The sequence below is a fragment of the Schistocerca gregaria genome, chromosome 3, assembly GCF_023897955.1.
Source record: "Schistocerca gregaria isolate iqSchGreg1 chromosome 3, iqSchGreg1.2, whole genome shotgun sequence".
Lineage (NCBI taxonomy): Eukaryota > Metazoa > Arthropoda > Insecta > Orthoptera > Acrididae > Schistocerca > Schistocerca gregaria.
This window is the reverse complement of record NC_064922.1, coordinates 861567782-861589076: the sequence shown is the minus strand read 5'-3', so window position 1 is coordinate 861589076 and position 21295 is coordinate 861567782. Positions and strand designations below refer to the sequence as shown.

The 21295-nt window shown below is 36.2% G+C and overlaps 1 protein-coding gene across 3 annotated transcripts in view; it reads left to right on the top strand.

The window, feature by feature from the left end:
• The window catches only part of LOC126354875 (rho guanine nucleotide exchange factor 26-like), a 444136-nt gene extending 438036 nt beyond the window's left edge, over positions 1-6100 (top strand). For all 3 annotated transcript variants that reach the window (XM_050004883.1, XM_050004882.1, XM_050004884.1), the window contains one exon: positions 5032-6100. In XM_050004883.1, coding sequence (XP_049860840.1) covers positions 5032-5198 — 167 coding nt within the window. In that variant the 3' untranslated portion in view covers positions 5199-6100. The remainder of the gene's footprint in view (positions 1-5031) is intronic.
• Positions 6101-21295: the final 15195 nt, after the last annotated feature.

Sequence of the window (21295 nt, the reverse complement as noted above, 5' to 3'; positions counted from 1 at the left end):
TCTCATCTGCAGAAGAACAAGCAGCCAGATCACAACAAATGAAATAGTTTTGGAAAACGAAGAAATTTCTGACTACTAAGACCTAAACTTAATCATTGTAGACTCTGTTATGTTTGATTTTAGTGCTCCAATAATTAAATTACTCTACCTAGTTTTCCAGGACACGGCATTCCATTTCAGTAATAATGTTTTAGTGAAGAATGCTAATTACTCTGAAACTAAATGAGGGCAAAAGCCACTAACAAACCTGCAGAATTGGCTGAATAATGCTTCTCTTATCTATATGTACTTCTGGTCTACTTTATCTGAAAGCTAGTAATTGGGTATATGTTTACATATGAACAATGATAATGAAGTTTGAAATTACTAGTATGTGTAATTACCACAGTATTTAAACTAATTACACCAACAAATTCTGATTAACAAAATGAATGTACTGGATAATAAAGTCAACTTGACTAAGCCCTCAGTTAATATTTTAGATTTTCAATAGTGTGCATTTGACATATAGATGACAGTCTTCTGCAAATGGTCAAAGATTTTTTTGCTGCATATTGAACTCTTTTGTGAGCCACTGACAGCTTTTATAGTAGGTAATGAAGCTCATTTTTCCCTCTAGTGTTGTAGGTATGAACCTCACTGTTCTTCTCAAATTGTGATGGATTATTTATGACGAATTTCATTAGTAAATATATCTATTGTGACGGCACAGTTAAAATGCCTAACTATCACTTGGGATTAAGCTCTGTAACCACCATGCCATTGAGAGGTGTGTGGTGAGATGCTTTGATGCTTTCCCTTTTCTCACCACAAATATAAGCTCTCTACTTTGCACACACGCAGACTTCCCCCCCCCCCCCCCCCCCCCCCCCCAAAAAAAAAAACAAAACCCTCTCTCTCACTCCCACACACACACACACACACACACACACACACACACACACACACACACACACACACACTGAATTAAAATAATCAACTATTAATAATATAATGCAAATGGATAGATGAAAAAAAAAAACTACTCATCAAGTGGTGTCAGGGGAACACACACACACACAGGATTGAACTTTTACAAGCTTTCGGAGCCAGTGGCTCCTTCTTCTGGCAGAAGAGTTGAAGGGGAAGGAGGAGGGGTGAAGGAAAAGGACTGGAAAGGTTTAGGGAAAGGGGTACAGTTAAGAAAAGTCAGCCTGAACCCTGGGTCAAGGGACTTACTGGACGAAATGAGAAGGAAAGTCTTTCCATCTTGGTAAGTACATTATCACACGTGTTGTGCTTCTTATTTTTTGAAGCATTTTAGTGGCCTATAACACTGGTGCATATTTTACTTTGGCTGTGTTTATGTAATATATACATGAGAAAATAGTTGTAATGTGTTTGTTTTACGCTTTACAGCTTTAGTCTCCTGTTGTATAGGTTGAAATGGAGTTATTAGAGCAAAAGTTCTTAAAGTTTTAACAATATTTGTTCCACTGTGTGTGGTCTCTCTCTCTCTCTCTCTCTCTCTCTCTCTCTCTCTCTCTCTCTCTCTCTCTCTCTCTCTCTCTCTCTCTCTCTCTCTCTTTCTAAAAAAAAGAAAAAAAGCATGTGCCTTGATGGCTCTACATTTAGTTATTCTGTACAGAATAAGAGGCTGACATCAAGAATTGTCAAAGAAACTTGTTCAGGCTATTCCTACAGTGTGTAGATAACTGTTGTTTTATACATATCTGTGTAGTTACTCAAGATAGTGGCTACATTTACAATGTCGCTTTCACCCTCTGTGAGTAGTGTAGTTTTTTCAACAAATTGTGTGTTAATCCTCTGTTGCTCATGTAGCTGACACTAGTCATTCACATAGTTTTCCCCAATCAGTTTTGTCTGACTGGGCTGGACTGTATTCACATCATTTTCAGTTCTGTTCTGTTAACTCTTTCTGTTAGCTTCAGCCATTGTTGGCTTTCAATTACACAGGTTACATTGCTTATGAATCACCATCGCCAGCCGGAGTGGCTGTGCGGTTCTATGCGCTACAGTCTGGAACCGAGCGACTGCTGCTGTCGCTGGTTCGAATCCTGCCTCGGACATGGATGTGTGTGATGTCCTTAGGTTAGTTAGGTTTAATTAGTTCCAAGTTCTAGGTGACTGATGACCTCAGAAGCTAAGTCGCATAGTGCTCAGAGCCATTTTGAACCATTTTTGAATCACCGTCGGGTGGCTTGCGGAGTATGGATGTAGATGTAGATGTTGTTATAGCCTGGAGGACACTGGTCATCCACACAAGCTGTGCTGTTCAGTCTGAAACAGAATAATGTTACATCACTTTATTGCTTTCCTTGACTCAATCTCCCTTTCATGTGTGTAATTTTAGGCGTATTGAAACTGATTGCAATTAATTTCCATCTTATGTAGTATTCTCTTTATTTTACTTTGTGAAAGAAATGTTACAGGCAGAAAAACCTCTCAAACAGTTTAGTAGAGATTCTGGTACATAAAAGCAGTCCTGATTCAGGATCAGAACAATAAATGTTATAAAATTATGAATTTGAATCACAGGAAGATGTCATTCAAGTGTTCACTTTTTTGTGTGGAATAATTAAATGGAGGAAAAGTAATTACTTTGGAAGAATGTGTTAGAAGAAAATCTTGTAATGTTGTTATACATTGACCAGGATCCATAAATGAAGCTTGTATGACAAAGACAGATGTAGATATCCTCAATTTACTCTTGAATGAAAATATCATCCTTATTATTGCAACATGTACTAATTGTACATCAATGAAATTCATGGTAACTTTTCTAAGGAAATGGTTGCTCAAGAAACAGATGCTATAGACATCAGAGCTTTCATTAGTTTGTTATATCTGTGTGGATCTCTCAGATGTTCTAGAAAGAATATTTTGAAGTTGTGGTATAACTCAAAAGGCAATGACCGACGAGGTGGTGCAATGGTTAGCACACTGTACTCATCATTTCGAAGGACGACAGTTAAAACCTGCATCTGACCTTCATGATTTGGGGTTTCCATAATTTTCCTAAATTGCTTCAGGCAAGTCCCAGGATTGTTCCTTCAAAAGTGCATGGCCAATTTCCTTCCCTAACCCGAGCTTGCGGTCCATCTCTAATGACCTCGATGTTGATGGGATGTTAAACACTAATCTCCTCCTAAAGCAGCAATAGACTTGAATCATGTTATTTATGCATGATTTAAAACCTATTCAGGTTTCGCTTGACATGTTTGAGGTTCAATAATATCCGTGATAGAGATGTTCACAGAGAGTGACAAGTTGGCCGCTGCCAGATAGGTACTAGAACTGTTTATGAACAGTTGCCAAAAATATTTCTCACTTAGTGAATACCTACTGTTGATGAACAGCTTTTTGCATTCTGGGGAAATTACCCATCAAGGCAATATATTCCCTGCAAACCTACGAAGTGTGCATTAAAAGTGTTTGGTTGGTTGATGTAAAAATGGCTTACACTTTGAATGTAAAATTGTACATCAGTAAGCAACTGCAGGAGCCTTAAAATACCAGCAATTTGGCTGAAGATATTGATTTTAGAGTAATCAAACCAGTACATGGTACAAACAGAAATATTACTGATGACTTAATGGTTTATTAGTTTGTCTTTAGTAAAGAAACTCCAGGCTAAGAAAGTGACATACGTCAGAACAGTACACAAAAACAAGAGCAGTGCTTAAAAAAGGGGGGGGGGGGGGGGGGTTGCCAAAATCACCCATCTCCAGATTTCAACAACATTGTACATTGGTGTCACACTATCCCAAGGAAAATAGGACAGTGTTTGCAGCAACAGGCATGCATACCATACCAGTGATGCCACAGACCATCCAACAGGAGAGCAAAAGAAACCTCAAATGATTACTGTCTCTAATTGTGGATAGATCTTTTGGATCAGCTGTATCAGAAAAACAACATGTCGTGTAATATGAGAAGTTGGTGCACTGTTTTACAATATTTTGAATATTGCAGCCATAAATGCTTTGTTAGTATATAAATACTAATGCATGGCTTCGAATCAGGTTGCAAAGAGATTTGATTTTATAGAAAAATCAGTTGGGAAGTAATGAAGCCTCAAATAGAGCAACAGTGCCTTTTAATAAGTTCAGTTTGATATTTGAAGAAGAGCTACTTACTATGAGGCACTCAAGAAATTGTGGGACAGCCAGAAAAAGCAGCTGGATAATGTGTCAGGTGTTACATGCGGGGGATCATGAAATAAGACAATTGTCAAATAATGTTTCTTATTTCAATTTTGTTTGCAGTTTAGTATCTAAATTACTGTTCGTATGTGCTTATTAGTTAGGTCACTGTTTTGAAATAAGCAATATCATGTTCTTTTGATATGTATTTGAGCTGTTTCATGTACCTTATTGTTTTTCATGGGAAACAGATGTTAATTCATTATTTTGAAATGTAAGATTGTTTCAGACATTACAGCGTATTATCCTGTATGCATGTATTATATATTATATTATTATATTATATTATTATATTATTATATATTTAGATTTAATAAAACAGTCCTGAAGTCATTAATATACACTATTCTTGTGGATAACATCTGCATCTGTGTGGGCTAAAGTGTCGGGCATTATTGTATGAGTAACAGAGAGTTAGATAATAAACTATTAGCTGTTTTCTGCTCTTAGTTAATGGTTGCCTTGACTAATTCCAAATCCCCAGAGTTTCCCCTTTTTGATGGGATCTAACAGACACGTATGAATTAACTGAAAAAAAAAGTCAACAGTTCTTTGTTATTATTCCATTTGTATTCTTTCTCATTAACTATCGCTGAAGGTACTTTTCATATGAAAATCGTGGACCTGTGTGTTTTATTTATTTCTATTTTCGTTTCTTCTCTTTTTGTCATATTTTTGTGAATTTGTCATCTTTATGTATCACCCCCAATTCTATTTTTACTCCACCTACAATTTTTAACTTGTTTCTGTAGCTACAATATATTTAACTACTGTTGCATTCAGTGTGACTTTTTTAAACACTAATTATTAAATAAATGTTTCTCAGGTTGGTACCAGGGAGAAAGAATCAGAGATGGTGAGCGAGGTTGGTTTCCAGCGAATCATACTGTGGAAATAGCTTCAGCACACATCCGTGCAAAGAATTTGAAGCAGAGATATCGCCTCTTGGCTCTATCTGCCAACTTCCTTGAGTCACAACGAAAACAAAAATGACAAGTATTCCACAGTTGACTGATATTTGTGGAGGTGTATTATATCATTGTTGCTTCAGTGGAATCATTAAGCCTCTGTGGATATTGTGTGTGTGTGTGTGTGTGTGTGTGTGTGTGTGTGTGTGTGTGTGTGTGTGTGTGTGTCCACAGGATGTAAGTCTGTTCTTATTATTGAGACCCTGTCAGTATTGTGTACATTCCATTCCTGTTGTGCTGTTTTTCAGCAAAGCAAATGAAATAAGCTTGAAAACTGATTGTGCCTTTCTGCCTGTCTCATATTGCATTGGAAAATTTTATTCTTGGCTCAAGTGGTAGCGTTATCTTTTCTCGGAAATTCTGAATGTGTGGAAGTCCAGCAAGATGACTGCGTAACTATTTTTGAAATTTGTTTACCTACATTACACTATACTTCTGTAGGTGCACGGTTTTTGTGACATTTTATTGATACAATCATTTTCTGGTGCAATAATTCTTCAAATAAAAGACTGAATTTTTAAAGTGATTAAAAGACAGAATTAACTCATCAAATAGTGCTGTGTACAAAATTCTAATTTTTCTCTGGAAATCACGATATTATTTGTGGAGCTTACAGAAGTGATGCTCTTAGATTGCAGTGTACTTGTTTCTTGTGTTTGGAGGGCCTCTTGCAGGCAGAAGACAAGGACTTGACTGTGATGATGTAGTAGTCGTAATTACATCACAAAATGTTCATTCAGTTTACACTAAACAAGAAAACATTCTGGTCACACTGCTCACCATATTTATTACAAGTAATTTTTAGAGTATAAATATGTAAAAAAGATCTGTTTTTATTGCAAATTGATTCCAGTTTGTTTATATTTTGAAATAAATATGTATATTTTATAAATATGTGAATAAAATTTAAAGCTGTTTTTGACATTACATTGTTATTATAAAGTTATTTTTTATCCAGTTGAATATTGTATCCATGTATGTTGATAGTACAAACTTATCACTAGAGCCCAGATTTTTTACCTAACTACTTATACTTTCCATCCACTCCTATGCACATGAAAAGTATAAATCTGCACAAATTATGTGGCCAGTGTTGTTATATTTCATTTAATCATTACATATTTCACTATAATTACATGTTTTATGTACTTTAACTTAATGCTACAGGAAATGACATATTATTGCTTACTACACTTCGTATTTCCCCACAGTCCAGTAGGCTGCTCCCTAAGAAAAATATCCATATCCAACCAGCCATAAAAGCAGATGATAGAAAGCAAATCATCTCTAAAAATCACAATCAAGTGCAACAAAAGGTAGAGTTTGAGTTGGATAATGAAGGACATGCTTCTGCTTATTTTTTTTTTAATACAGAATTTCAGCTGTCAAAAGCAAATCTGATACGATAACAATACTGTGTATAGTAAAGGGGTGTATGTACTGTTGAGACTGGCAGTGGGGTAGTCTGAAGTATAGTGGCCCAAAGTTTTCAGACTACTCGTGACTTCTACCAGCCCAGAACTAGGAGGTGCGTCCACTAAGAAAGAAACTGTCAGAGAGTACCTCTCAAGAGCTCATGACTCTAGGTGTTTCTGATGCCTCCTTTTGCATCAGAATTATCATCTGAATTAAGATTCAGGTTATGACGGATGACACTTTCACTACTGATGGAGAGACTGTTCTATGTCGAGCATACAGTAACCAGACCGGTTGCTCTATGATGTCCCAACATATACATAGTAATGCACACACAAAGGGCAAGGCAGTGCAGTTGTGTAAGAAGCAAATATTACTGATGCAGATGCAAAAGACTCTAAACTGTACAAATGAATTTTTACCTAATACATTCTCTGCTGCGACTGCTGCAAACATTCCATGGTACAAACTTCAAGTGCCTGAATGTTGGTCATTTCCACAAAATCCCTGAGGGCAACAGATTTGTTATAAATTGAAATTGAAGAACAGCTATTTAGATTTTTGCTGTCCAGAGGCTCTTAAAAGGGTGCGGCACTGTGTAAGCAATCGCCACATAGCCATCGACAAAACAGTGGATGCGTGTGGATGTTTTATCAGCAATTTCATTGTTACAAAATCCGCAAAGACATAATTGATTTCTTGAAAGGTGTTGGAACCGACAAATCACTCAACAGTAGCTCATTTTGGGAATAAAAGTCTTAAAACACTGTTGGCTGAGGAAATTCAAGAAGAAAAAGGTCTTATGCATTTGGGTGTTGGGATCTATGTGTTGAAGGTGGCAACTGCTGTACCAGTGTGGCACATGCATTGCAATGTAGCAACAAAGATATGAGCAGCAGCAACCCACAAATAAATAAAATAATTTAATACATCAAGAAAATGTTTCTCAAAACCCTGCATCTTGTCACTGCTTAGACAGCTGCTACCAAAACTTTTGTTTCTGCCTGAGCTATCCCCAGTGAGGTGGAGTGCAGAGACAGAAGCTAGAACCCCTCCCTTCCCCCAACCAAAGCCATAACATCTGTGATTGACACATCTCTGAGAGAATCTTCAGTGTCAGTACGAGAGGCACCAAGAACTTCCAATGAACCTAAAATCAAAAATCTCTGGCATACATCCATAACCATTTTGGCTTTCTTGCCAGCAACATTGATGATTCAGAATATATTAGGCTGCTTCTGCAGAAATCATTGAGAAAGTCAAATGTGAGCCAACTTACATTACAGGTGATATTGAGCAGAAGGAAGCAAATAAGTTTGGCAAGAAATTCAACCTATTTGACTTTTGCTGCTACCTGCAATACCATCATTGGGGAAGGAGACAATGTTCAAACATACTTCTCTTAAGGAATATTTTATCTCCTAAAATTTTGTGACTTCAACATCCTGTTATGTGGAGAAGTTGTTTTCCTCTGTTCTTTCTGACCCACATGCTATTACTGCAGAGAAATTAGAAAGGTAACTGGTTGTTCATCATGCCTCAAAATGAAATGTAAGGTAAGTTTCCTTTGTAATTTCATTGAAGGTGGACATTTTAGTGGACAGATTTAGCCCAAAATAATTTTCTTTTGTTAGCACAGGAGAGACATTCAAAATAAAAAATTAAGTAATGTAAAATGTTCCATCTTAACGTACTTTTTGTATCTCTGGTACTTTTAAGTGCATATTAAGAAAATATGGTGCAATGCACAATTTGATTTCAATTCAATTCTTTTTTAATTATTGAGGTATATATTTTTATGGTGATATATATTTTACCTGTTTACATTACATAAATATATACACATTTAGCAAGTTGATATTATGTAAGAATCGAGGTTTTATTTATCACACAATGATGTTGGTAAAAAAATTTTATAAGACAGTTTTTTTTATGAATAGCTATTGGTTTTCACAGATGCAAGTTTAAAGTTATAAACCAATTACAAAAATACAATGACAATAAGCGTAAAGTAAAATTCTCATAAAATATTGTTATAATGTAACAACTGTGACTTTTGTACTAATTTTCTCACTTCGTTCTGCATTTTGCAAACATTAGCATGTTCCATCAGCATATTTACATTCATATTGAACAGTACGATGTGATAATGTTCCCAACAGCTCGGTATGCAACAGCTCAGTATGAAACTCCAGTTCAAGTGGTGCAATGCATACCACAACAGTTAGATGGGGAGTTTCTCTCTGTATAAAAGCAATAAGGTCTCTCAAACATGGTGTGAACAACCTCTCTCTGCAACGACTACATCAAACGTGTAGCAAGTCAAGAACTCTGTTTGTGTCAGCCACTGGAGGCTAAGTACCTGTATGTCCCAAGCATTGTCACCAGAGACAGTGCAATGAACATTTTGGTCTGATCTGGAACAGGGTCACATCCAACTTGTGAGGCAAATGAAAACTGTTGTGATGAAATCATCAATGAATCCTGTGAATTGATACACAGAGTATTGAAGTAACATGAGACTGAAACGTTTGTACCAAGATGACAGGCACACGAAATTCTTTAGTAACACAATATAATAATTGTTGGTGTCTCGGAATCAAAATGTGAGGAAAACAGCAGAGACCAACATGCTATATTCCTTCAAAATGTGAGGGAGAAGATTTCTCAGCAAGCTTTGCAATTTATAGGGGACAGGGACAAGAAACATTTTCTTTTACCTCACTGTGAATATGAAAAACTGTTGATTGAATAGTACTGCATTTCACCAAAGGAGAAGTAATGAAAACTGGAGAATTCATGGTGGATGTCTTTTGGGATGAGGAATGTATGAACTTTGTGTATGTCTTGGAGAATATACATATAAAATTTATTTTACGCATTACCTAAAACAAGGTTTAACCCAATTTGCCTGTAAAACACCTAAAGTTTTTGGATGACATTGTTAGGTTACACACAAGTAAACAAACTCTTGCCGAGATTGTGATGGTAAGATTTGTCTTATCTGCCATTAACCTGGATTCAGTACTGGCTAGTACACTAAGATATTAGTACATGTCTGTTATTTTATTCAAGAATAAATTCTCAAGTAAGAAATTACAATAATACATTTACATTTTTATTAATTACTGGAGGCTCCCTTCATGGGAAATGTTCCCTTCATCTACAGAGCATCTACACTTTGAAGTGAAAGAGATTAAACAGTTATTTTCTCAGTTATAATTTTTTTTACACAAGTTACATATTTTGTTTACATGTGCGATCCTGAATTAGATTGGAAAATGTTTGTTTTAAGTGGGTCTTAATGGGCTGTTATGTTTCAGGTCAGACCTGAACTACTTCGTTAACAATACTCTGCTAACTCAACAAGCAATTGCACGGTAACCGTCCCCAAATGCCTTGTGTTGTGCACTGCGCAGTGTTTTTTTTTTTTTTTTTTTTTTCATATTCTGAAAAAAGTGAAGTGACTAATCCTGATCTACCAAAGATTTAGATTACCACCCCTCAAACACAAGAAGAGATCGGTGATCCCTGTAACACTACAACCAATAGTGCCCACACTGGCAGCTAGTGCCCAGCTAGTGGCGGCTGAGGCGAAAGTGTGTTACCTGCCTTTGGCAACTATGTTTACTGCCACAACTGGTGGGGCAGCCTCGTGAGTCAAATTGTGTTTTTGGCAGGCTGCTGCCAGCAGGAAAGATGTGGGAGCCTGTGTCTGCCATGACTTCACTTTTGCAGGCTGCTTCACAATCTCATGTACTTCTCCCATATTTCTTCTCAGAGGTAGGTGACTGCCTAGATGGTACGTGACCTTCCCAGAACTGTACTATTTTACCAATCACGTTTTGTTGTTCTGTCACAGCTCTCTGAGAGGAACAACACTCTATGTTGAGAATGGCATCGTTGTGAATTGTGAGTTTTAACTCTACGTAAAATTTTTCTACTCTTCCAAGAATACCATTATGTTATCCACATCAAGTCAGTGATGGGGTAATGAACACAATGAAACCTAGAAAGCCTTCATTATCCCATGGTACATTGCAAAATAAGTACAAGCTCAACCTAGAATGCAAGGGTTCTAATTCAAAGTCTGCAAAACCCATTGCCAAAAAAAATATTCTACATCCACAGAAATTATTCATGTTGGAGCAACACTTATCAGCTCAGAATAAGAATCTCTCAAACTTACTGTGAAAATGTTTGTAAGTACTGAGAGCACTTTCAATAATTTTTAGGTTCTAACCTTGCTGTTGCCCATAACCTTGCAGGTTGTAAATTACCAAAGTTCCATTGTGTCTGCACAGGTGCACAGGTTATTTCTCCTCAGGTGTGCAAGTCTAACTGCACCAGTTACACTGCTGCAGACATAATGGAGATCTTTTCCCAGATTAATATTGATTTTATAGTCTAAAAATGAAGGCTTTACCTCTAAAATTATAAATTCAATCGAATATATATACAAATACAGCTCTGTATAAAAAGTATCGTGCACTTGGCATTGCACATGAACACTGTTTTACTGTCACATTTTGAACAGAAGGAGAGAAATGCAGAGTGGTTGTTTGGCAGTCTCTACAACTTGAATTGCTCTGACCAATATGGCTGCATAGCCTTCAATCTGCCTTTGGAAAACTGCAAAAGTACTTTTAATTTCATTATTGCTAATCAAAATTCATCTGACAACTCATGCTTAATTGCTGATGCCTCCCTCATCTAAAAATAAAACAGTTTCATTAGGACTGCTGGTGAAGGATTCAGTTATTGAATCTCACCCGTCACGCACAATCTTTTAATGACTGGAAACATATCACAACCACAAGTATGATTTATCAGTTAAAATGGGAATTCAATGGAAACAAATCATACATAGGTGTTCCATAAAATTTTGGGCCTGCAGCTGCATAAATTCAGCTCCTTCTTCTAATATTTTGTCTGAATACCGCCCAGCCATCTTCAGAGTGAGCCGAAGTGACTAATGCTCCAGCACTTGCTCCGTCCTTTTACATCCGACGATGGAACCACAGCATATGCGGCTAAAGATACACAAGGCGCCAGTGAAGTTGATAGGAGGCAAAGAGGTGTAACACATGCATGGAAATTAAATCTATGCCTGTGAAGTCATTCCACAAGGTGATATTGATGTGTCACGGAGAGCTGCACCGCCGCACCATCTTTGTGATGCACATACATAGGTGATTCAAAATTAATGAAGGAAAGAGTTCCAACTGCACCGATGATTCGGTGCATTAGTTGCTGTAAGTCCTGTGGAAATGGGGGTACATAAACCATCTGCTTCACATATTCCCAAAAGAAAAAAAACCATTGGTGTAAGGCCAGGTGACCTGGGAGCTGCAACATAAATGGCTCATCATTTGACCCAGCACAACTAATCCAGCATTATGGAAAATGTTCGTTGAGGTGACTATGTACAAGGTTATATCAGTGTGGCAGAACCTGCCCTGCTGCAAAATGAAGCTGGGTCTCTCTTTTGTCAACTGAGGCAACAACCAGAGAGAAAGCGTATTGAGATAGATTATGCCTGTAAAGGTAGATTCTGTGAAGAATAAAGGACCAAAACTCTGTGGTTGGCTGTTGTACAAACAACATTAAGTTTTAGATAATCATTTTCATGTTCCAGATAGTCATGCTGGTTTTATGTACTCCATATTCTCACATTATGATTGTTCACTTCCCAATTAGGTGAGAGTGGTTTTGTCAGAGAACACAAGCCTGTTTGTGAAACCATGCATATCCATCTATACTTTAAAATCAATGCTTGCAACATTTAAATTCTATAAGCCTTGAATTGCACATGCTTATGCAACACATGTCATACTGTTGATTGTGACACACTCAATTCTCTACTTGTAGTGCACATGGTTTCTTCTGGGGCTTCATTTGTAGATCATACTAATCTTTTCCATTATGTCATTCTTGACAGATGGCCATACTGTGGTTTTCTTCTTGCATACGCAGTCTTTCTCGTCAAATTGCTTTGTCCATCTAATAATGTTGTGACGGTGAGATGCCACTTTAGCAAACTTGGTCTGAAAATCTCTGCAAATAATGATTATTATTGATGTTTTTGCATGTTGTATGGCACAATACACCTTTTCTATCCTAGATGCCACCATTTGGAACACTAATGTCGGTGATGAACAATACCAACTTTCCATTGTTTCAGTGTTGTCAACCTAAACTGTGAGAGTTAACCTTTTCAGTCTAATGTATATTCCTAAAGTAAAGACATTACTGTAGTCATAGGAATACTTTCTTCTGTCCCATTCATTTTGAATCACCTTGTATCTAAAGACACTTTCTCTTAGAACCTACCCCATGCTATTATGTTGAATATGGTTTTCTGATGCAGTCACTAATTATATAATTAATTATTGGATCATTTTCCCAATTTTTATTCATATTAAGTGGATAAAAATCTGGTCTGATCATTTGATAGTGCTGTCAGGTGACACCTCGTCTCATTTGCATAAACCATTTGGAAGACATTGTTTTTGTAAGTGCTAAGGCACATCTACACCTTTCTCCTCCTGAGACCTAACAGTCCATTGGAACCTATTTAAAATACGTATTTTTGATCCGTTTTCAAATAAACGGGAATCACACATGTAAACAAAAGATGTATCTGTGCTTGTGGAATTATTGCAATGAAACTGGTTACTAAATTATAATTGTATTGAAGTGTATAGGTCCTGTAATTGGTAGGAACATTTTCCGAACCATGTATCTTTTGCATTTTATAAAAATAGTCAAAGTATTGTTAATATTTCATATTTTGAGTATTTGCACACTCCTAAAATGTTAAATGCTTGAAAATCCACATATGTATTTGCCCTAGAAGAGCCAGCGCAACTGTTGAAATATGTCATTAATTTTGAGGCAACAGTTTTAATTGTAATTTTATTAAAAAACCCTTTATAACAATACCGAGGATTGTTCAGAATAATATATATAAAGGGGCAGCTATGTTGGCATTTTACGTCAGTGTCTTGTGAAATTTTGTGCAAGAAGCATGTAATTGCTAAATTAAGATGTACGTCAGTGTTGTTAAGCATATCAGTATTTTTGAGTTTTGTCACTGTAACATAATAATTACAACATGATATAGAATAAAGGTTCTGCAACATAATGTTAGTATTGGTCATTCTTGGTGTAAAAACTAAGTTACAGCGGTCATGAAGGAACACAGTGCTTGTGGCAGCAGCAGATAAAAAGCAGTTGGATGAGTACACTCTACGAAATTATAAGAATTTTAATAATTATTTCACACCCCTTTCATTAATTAACCCTTCAACCTACACAGTGCTTACTCATCTTGTTTTGCTCTTTTGGATTGTAGTACTCTCTATTTTTTATCTTTGCTTGTTCAGTTTTTAGTGCTGCTATAAATGAGGAAAAAGTTGCAGCTAGCTGTGGTTCCTGTCATCTGACCCTGCAGGAAGCTACAGCTTTCAAATGGCCACTCACTTAGAAAAATTTTCTCACAGCAACCTCAGTATACCCATTGCCTCTCTAGTAGTAATGGTTACTTTGTGGAAAGAGTTACATGAAGGTTCCACTTAGTGTAAAGAATGCCCTTTCTCTTTGCATGTGAATAAAGGCAGTATAATGGTCAAAACAAAGAGAAAGAACTCAATTACAACAATAGTGGAAATCCCATGAACATGTAACATCACACATGGGAAAGGTGAATGGAAAACTTAGATTTGTTAGGGGGCTTTGGGAAAATGCAGTTAATGTGTAAAGGAAACCGCATGTAAGACATGGTTGTGACAGTTGTACAGTACTGGCTCCAGAATTCAGAGTTCTTATCATGTAGGACACACAGTTACAAATCAAAGATTTTTGTACTTGAGACATATCAAATTAATTTAAAAAATGAGGTTATAATAATTAACACATTTAAGCAAGCATTTGTGAATTTTTAGGCATGAACAATTAACAAGAACATACATAACACTTATGTTCATTTTTCAGCTTGCAGTACAATTCATACAATATATTAACAATTAATTATACAATACATAAGCTTTATTGTTTCTTTTCTTTTCAATATACCAAACTGCCTTGCATGAATTCTTCAATTGAATGACAACATTTTTCCACTAGTGTATTAAATAACAACCTTTTTAGTGGGTCAAGCTCCATATTGAACAGATTTGTGTTATTTAATTTATTGTAAATTTTTAATTCTATGTACAATGGCGTTTGAGCATAAAGTTTTAAATTATGGGTGGGAAGTTTGAAACTATGTCTGTGATGAGCACTGTAATTGTGGTTGAAATAAAAATTGTCAAGTGAGTTTGGCTTTTTATACATGAAAATAAAAATTCCATAGATGTACAGAGAAGGAATGGTTAGCATTTTTAATTTTTTAAATAACAGGTGACATGATGTTCTTTTTTGGACTAAACACATGTTTCTTATGATTCTCGTTTGAAGAGTAATTAATCTTGGGCTGTTCATTAAGTTTCCCCAGAAAATTATTTAGTATGGAATTATAGTCTGAAAGTAGATGTGGTAAACTACCTTCCTGGTGTCCATGAGGGTGGAACCAGCTAGGACATTCATCACATAAGCTAGGCTGTTTAGTTTGTTTGTTAAGCAGTCTACATGTGCCTTCCAATTTAAATTTTTGTCAGGATTTAGACCTAGAAATTTTACATGCATGACAGCAGACATTGTGTGAATTTGGAGGTATGCTGTCAGGATTGTGGAAAGTCCATCTAAATACTAAGAAAGTGTAACAAAAATGCATGGGAACACAAATGGGGAATTTGTTCCTGTGAAACTCTTTGGGTTATTTCGAGAAATGGTGTTTGAGGAAAACTGTGTGACAGTTTTGTGTCCATCATTATATATATCTTGTGTAGGGACAATGAGAATAAGATAGGGGAGTTATACGACTTAGACACATATAGAATAATTTTTTCTCTCACTTTATGCAAAAATGGAATAGACTAATTAAGTTTTTTAGCCACCACACCACAACACCTCAAAAACTACTGCAGAGATACCAATATCTAGCATTCTTCTAGATGAAGAGTTCAGCTATCTTTCTTTGGCCATTTCTACATTTCCACAAGCTATAATTTTCCTTTCTTCCCTTCACTAAACACACCAATCCAGTAACTATGATTTGTGAATTACATATACATAAAATTCCATTTAAGGAAATTCATTTTCCAGGAATACCTAGCACAGGGTTTGAAACAATAAACTGAAAGTTTATGTTTTCAGTGGCTTGATATTCTATATGTATTGCCTACTTTAAATATTTCTGTAATGATTCATCAGTTTTGCTTCTTTGATTCATTTATACTAGATAATGCCTTCAGAATATCAGAATGAAGGAATTTGTGCTTACTTTTGTAATGTTGGTTATTGTTAATAATTCTCTCTGCCTCATGAAGGAAGATTATTGCAATCAGCCAAGGGGTATTCACGCATGATTGCCAGTTATACTTTTAATGTTGCATATTTTATACTGTGCAATAAAAGTGTGTACATACTTACAACAATTACAATTGGTCTTGCTTATCAAGCTCATTTCCTGGAAATCTCAGATCAAAGAGAACTCCCTGACCCTGTATTCTGATTGGAAATACTAATTAGCTGATAATCATTGCGTTTCACAGATTTCACGTTCTCATGCCGTGCCCACTACTGGGTGGAGTGAGTGTGTGTGTGTTTTCTTAATACCATTATCTCTAATCTTGCCTTGCACTTCATCACCTAGTCCACTGGGCTGTATCTGATGTCCTTGAATTGTCTGCATACGTCCCTCTACTCGCCCCATGTTGATGAAACTTCTTAACTTGATTACACTTTGGCAGAATCTCAGCTTCTATGACTCTTTGTATTAGTTTGTTCTTGGACATCTGCTTAGTGAGTTTTTCCTGTTGCCCTGATACCTTTTGGGCTCTCTCTACACTACTTTTATTTAACATCAAAGTTTCAATATTATTAACCAATTCGTAGGTGTAATGTATCCGTGCATTGTGGCAGCCAGCATGAAAATTATGTTAACAGTCCCCTCACAATAACATTAAGTAGTTTTCCTCACTTATCATGATACTTATGTAACATATGTAATTCATTTAATCTCATTATTAGCCTGACATATCTTCTACATTCTTACACTGTTTGTTAAACTTTGTTATATTTCCATCAAGAACAAATTATCAACAGCTTTTTTATGTCACAGTTTTGAGAGAATTTTTACTTCTAAAGTAATGTATAATTGTAAAATTAGTTTTTGTTGACCCTTTTGTATTTCCTTCCTCCCCTCCCCATTTTCCCTACACCCCCCCCCCCCCTCCTCCAACTGGTAGTACAGCTGTTTTATGTCCCTGTAACATACTTTATTTTCTGTCCTCTGAAACAAGGCTTCTGAAGGGCTTTTCTGTGTCTCTAGTTACTTTTAGTACCTATAAGAAATATAACTTTTTTACTTTGGTTCCATGAGGTAAGAAACCTGGGTTACAAAAGTTGTACATGACACACTTGATTATTTTTACTTATATGTGCACAGACATATTTCATGCCTCTTTACTTGTGTTTTTACAATTTAATGGTTTTTATTGTTGGTAATAAAAATCAGTTTCAGCTAAACTATAATCTGCCCAAACACAATATAAGACAAAAAATAACTATTTTCATGTATTTTGCCGCCTCTTCTAAGAGTGAATGTATATGTTCTGGAGCAAAGGTATTCAACAAATTCCTATTCAACATAAAGCGATGAATGAAGACCCATACATATTTTTAAAATGTAAAAACATAGATCATTATCTACTACTCCTACAAAATATCTTATTACCTAGATTCACAGACTGAAAATTCCTATTAGCTACATTATTAATTATAATGTATTGTATATATCCCTTTATTTTTAAAGTGTAAGTGAATATTTTATTTGAAATATAGCAGTGTGATGGAGTAAACATTATGTTAGCAACCGAAGAAAAACAGCAGCATTTTAGCATACCTGAGGATGCAGCAGCTTCTCCCTTCCATCCAGTTTGCTGGGTTACAAACTGTATAGTGCTAGTTTACTGTTAATGCAAGGCACTGATTAAGTTTCTACAACTTTCTCATCTTTTTATGATGTTTACTGTGACTTATTCCACTTCTTGAAGGTTCTCATTTTTGGTGAAATCTACAGAATGAGAGGAAAACAATCACTACAGAAGAAAAAAAAACTTTGTGCCTAAAACAATACGAAGTACACCCAATAGTGACTACAGAAGAAGAAATATAAGTGTTGGGATACCAGGCTATATTTTTGTTTCAAAATGAAGAAGAAAAAGGAAAGATGCAAAATGAGTAACAAGAAGCAACACATGTCAAACTGATGTGTGAAAGTTATCCAGTTTTACTCTCAGAACTACCAATATATCATTACAACATAAGACAGAATAAAATGTAAGACTCATGCCTCCTGTCGTGCCTCTTTACTATTCATTTGATACTAATTTATGGTTTGCTCAGAAATCCTCTAATGTGGCTTACTGGCATGAAAGGCAGTCCACATCAATTCTGACAAAATTTGGACATATACCTTAATACCTGTACATGGTGAGTTGATGTCTGCCTTGTTTGCTTTATGTGCAAACTGGTGCGAACGATTTCTTATGTCTGACAGAATTTATCAGCAAACCTGCATCACATTTTTCATAAATGGCATAAAATGTTACAAGACAATCTCTGGGAAATCTTACATAGATTGTACACAAATGTATAGATGCTGGTTACAAGATATAGCTCATTTTTTCAGAAACAAAAAGCTGGCTATCAATAGCAAGTTAAAGCAGATATGACTTCAAGAAAATATTCATGCTCTGCAGTCCTTGACTTACATGCAAGGAACTTATTTTCTAAAGCAAGATCAATCTTGAAATGATAAGCAAAGGTGGAAAATGCTTAACTTATGGACATAGTTCTTTGTCGGAGCTAATGAACATGTGTGAGTACACAGCCCCCCTGACGTGCCACGCATAGATGTCTGGTGTACATGATGTTGATCACATATAACAATAGAAATACCAGTAACCTGAAAGATGCTTCTAGTTGGAAGTAAAAACTGGCTACAAAATATGCTATACTGGAACATCTTAATGAAAAGCAACTCATTAAATCTGAATCCAAGGAAGAATTCACGGAAGGAAATAAGTGAGAGGAGAGCATTGTATGAACTTTGACATTGCTGTATCCCTAAGGGTCATGTCACCAGAAGGATGTTAAACCATGATCTTCCCTCCTTTGCCCATTTCTGACATTATTATTGTCACAACACTATGGTTATTATCAGTGGAAATAGTGTTTTATTTCAAGAAACTTGTATTTTTAATTTTTAAGAGCAACATTTCTGTAGGAAAATAACCTGTTTTCTCAGAAATTTTGTAAATGAAACTTCTCATGAACTTACACAATGGGAGAGACTTGTTCAGTGACTTAACATCAAGAAAATTTGAGTTGGAGAAGCCAGGTACAATTTTTTTAGCTGTACTTCCATCTGAAAAGCAAAACAGTGTCCTCAATCTGTCACCAGCAAAAAATGTCTTTGTAAGAGCACTGCATGTAAGAGAAGATCCAAAAGGGAAGGGTGAAACTCTTTTCTGTGCACCAAGGTAGGTAGCTGAACCCCTGTGTACCCATAATGCCCTGGCTGCTGTAGTGTCTCCTTGGTAGCACCACTCTTGATTACCACAAAGCTGAAAAATGTAATGAATGTGGGACGGCATTTTTCAAAAATATACATGACACTGCCATTCATGTAGCACTAAAACACGCATTTATTCCTTGAAAAATTTGATTGTTAATAATGGTGACCAATTTGACAACTATAAAAATTTGTTAGGGAATTGAAACATATCAGCACCTACAATTACAGGAGTGAAACTAATTTTTCTATTGGGGCACAAAAACACAGTTCACATTAACATGAAAAAGTCACAGTCTCCACTTAAGAATAGTAAGCTTCATAATTGTCGGTGAATGTATTTTTGTGTACAAACTGTGGTACGTGCCAACACCTAGCATACTCATAAGGCTTCTAATTGTGAACAGCCACTTTTGGATGACGTCCGACTACTACAAAGTAGTAGAACTGAACTACAAGAACTGATGTGATGTTGCTTGTTAGAAATTTACAAAAATACACGGACACAACAATTTTTACACAATGGTAACCTGCTTATTTATGTGCACGAGTATCATACCGAAAATTTGAGCAAATTAAATGAAGTTCTTAATTGGAGAGTTAATTTATTAGTGCTGTATGTCATATTGTACAGAAAAAATAAAGTAACAAATGTACACAGTCAAGATTTGGAATCTAACAGTTGTTACAACAAAATCTGCAATGAAAAATGATGCTATCCTGTACCTTCAAATTTAATTTTTTTGGGAGATAATTAGTTCTATCTAATTTAAAATACAGTACTGGGAAGTAAGAATGCTTAACTGTCTGTTGGTATGGGACATTATGCATGGAATTATGCTGATTACCTATCTGCGACTTGGCAACTCTGTTGTATGGTGGATAGCAGCTATCCTTTCCATAATATTGTTACGTAACAAACGTATATGCATTTTGAACCATAGTGTTTACTGAAATTAACTGTAACTTTTAAGTAACATACTCCATAACCAAACTGGTGTTATCAATGAAATCAGTGCAGAGAGAAGAGTAAACCGAATGACAAACGTAAATGGAGGAAGGCTTAACTTTGCATTTGGAATATCAGTACATAGGCCAAATATTACTTACATAACAGCACTGAAAATAAAGCAGAAAATTAGAAAAACGAAAAAAAAAAAAATTATTAGCAGAGTTTGAAAACATAACAGATTGGGTAGAACCGCCATGCTGTGACTTACCTGGTAAAAGATGTGGTAAAGTTGTTCGAGACTGAAACGATACTGGGCAGTGAGGTGTGGAGTGGAGGAGTTTGTAGGGTGGATGGGGAATTAGGTGCTTGTGTGGATGTGGCACAGGAGAAATATTCTGTAAATTTGTTGGGAAAAGGTGACGAGGGTGGGAGTGTGTATCGATGAATGCCTTAGGAAGACTTTGTGCATACTGGGCAAGGGGCTGCCACTCACTGCAGATGCGCAGTGCTGCTCACTACAGGTAACAAGGTTGTATGGAAGAGACATTTTACTGTGGGGAGGATGACAGCTATCGAAACAGATATACTGTCAATGGTTGAAAAGCCCCTTACTGACAGAGGTTTTATGGAGCCTTTGCAGAGGTGGAGGTACACAACCAGCAAGGTAGTTCAATGAGCTGAAGAGGACCAGGTGAAGTGGACAGTAGATAAGATGTTGAGGAGTGAGGATAGTGTCTTGGTCCTGATTACAGACAATGAAGATATCGTCTGTTAACCTGAATCAAACAGGGGGTTTATGCTCATAGATAGGTGGTTTCCTCTTTAGGCCCATAAAAAGGTTGATACATGAGGACATCACTTGGGTCCCCATTGCCATACCAACAATTTGTCTGTACATCAACACAAAGGAGAAGTAATTATGGGTAAGGGTATAGTTGGTCTGGTCTGGTCTGGAGAGTCAACAGGACATTGTGAAATGTGACTTACTCCTCATGGCTCTCCACAGTCCTCCTGGCGGCAATTTTCACTAACATCTGTCACACACCCATCGCTCCCCTTTCCCTCCATTAAT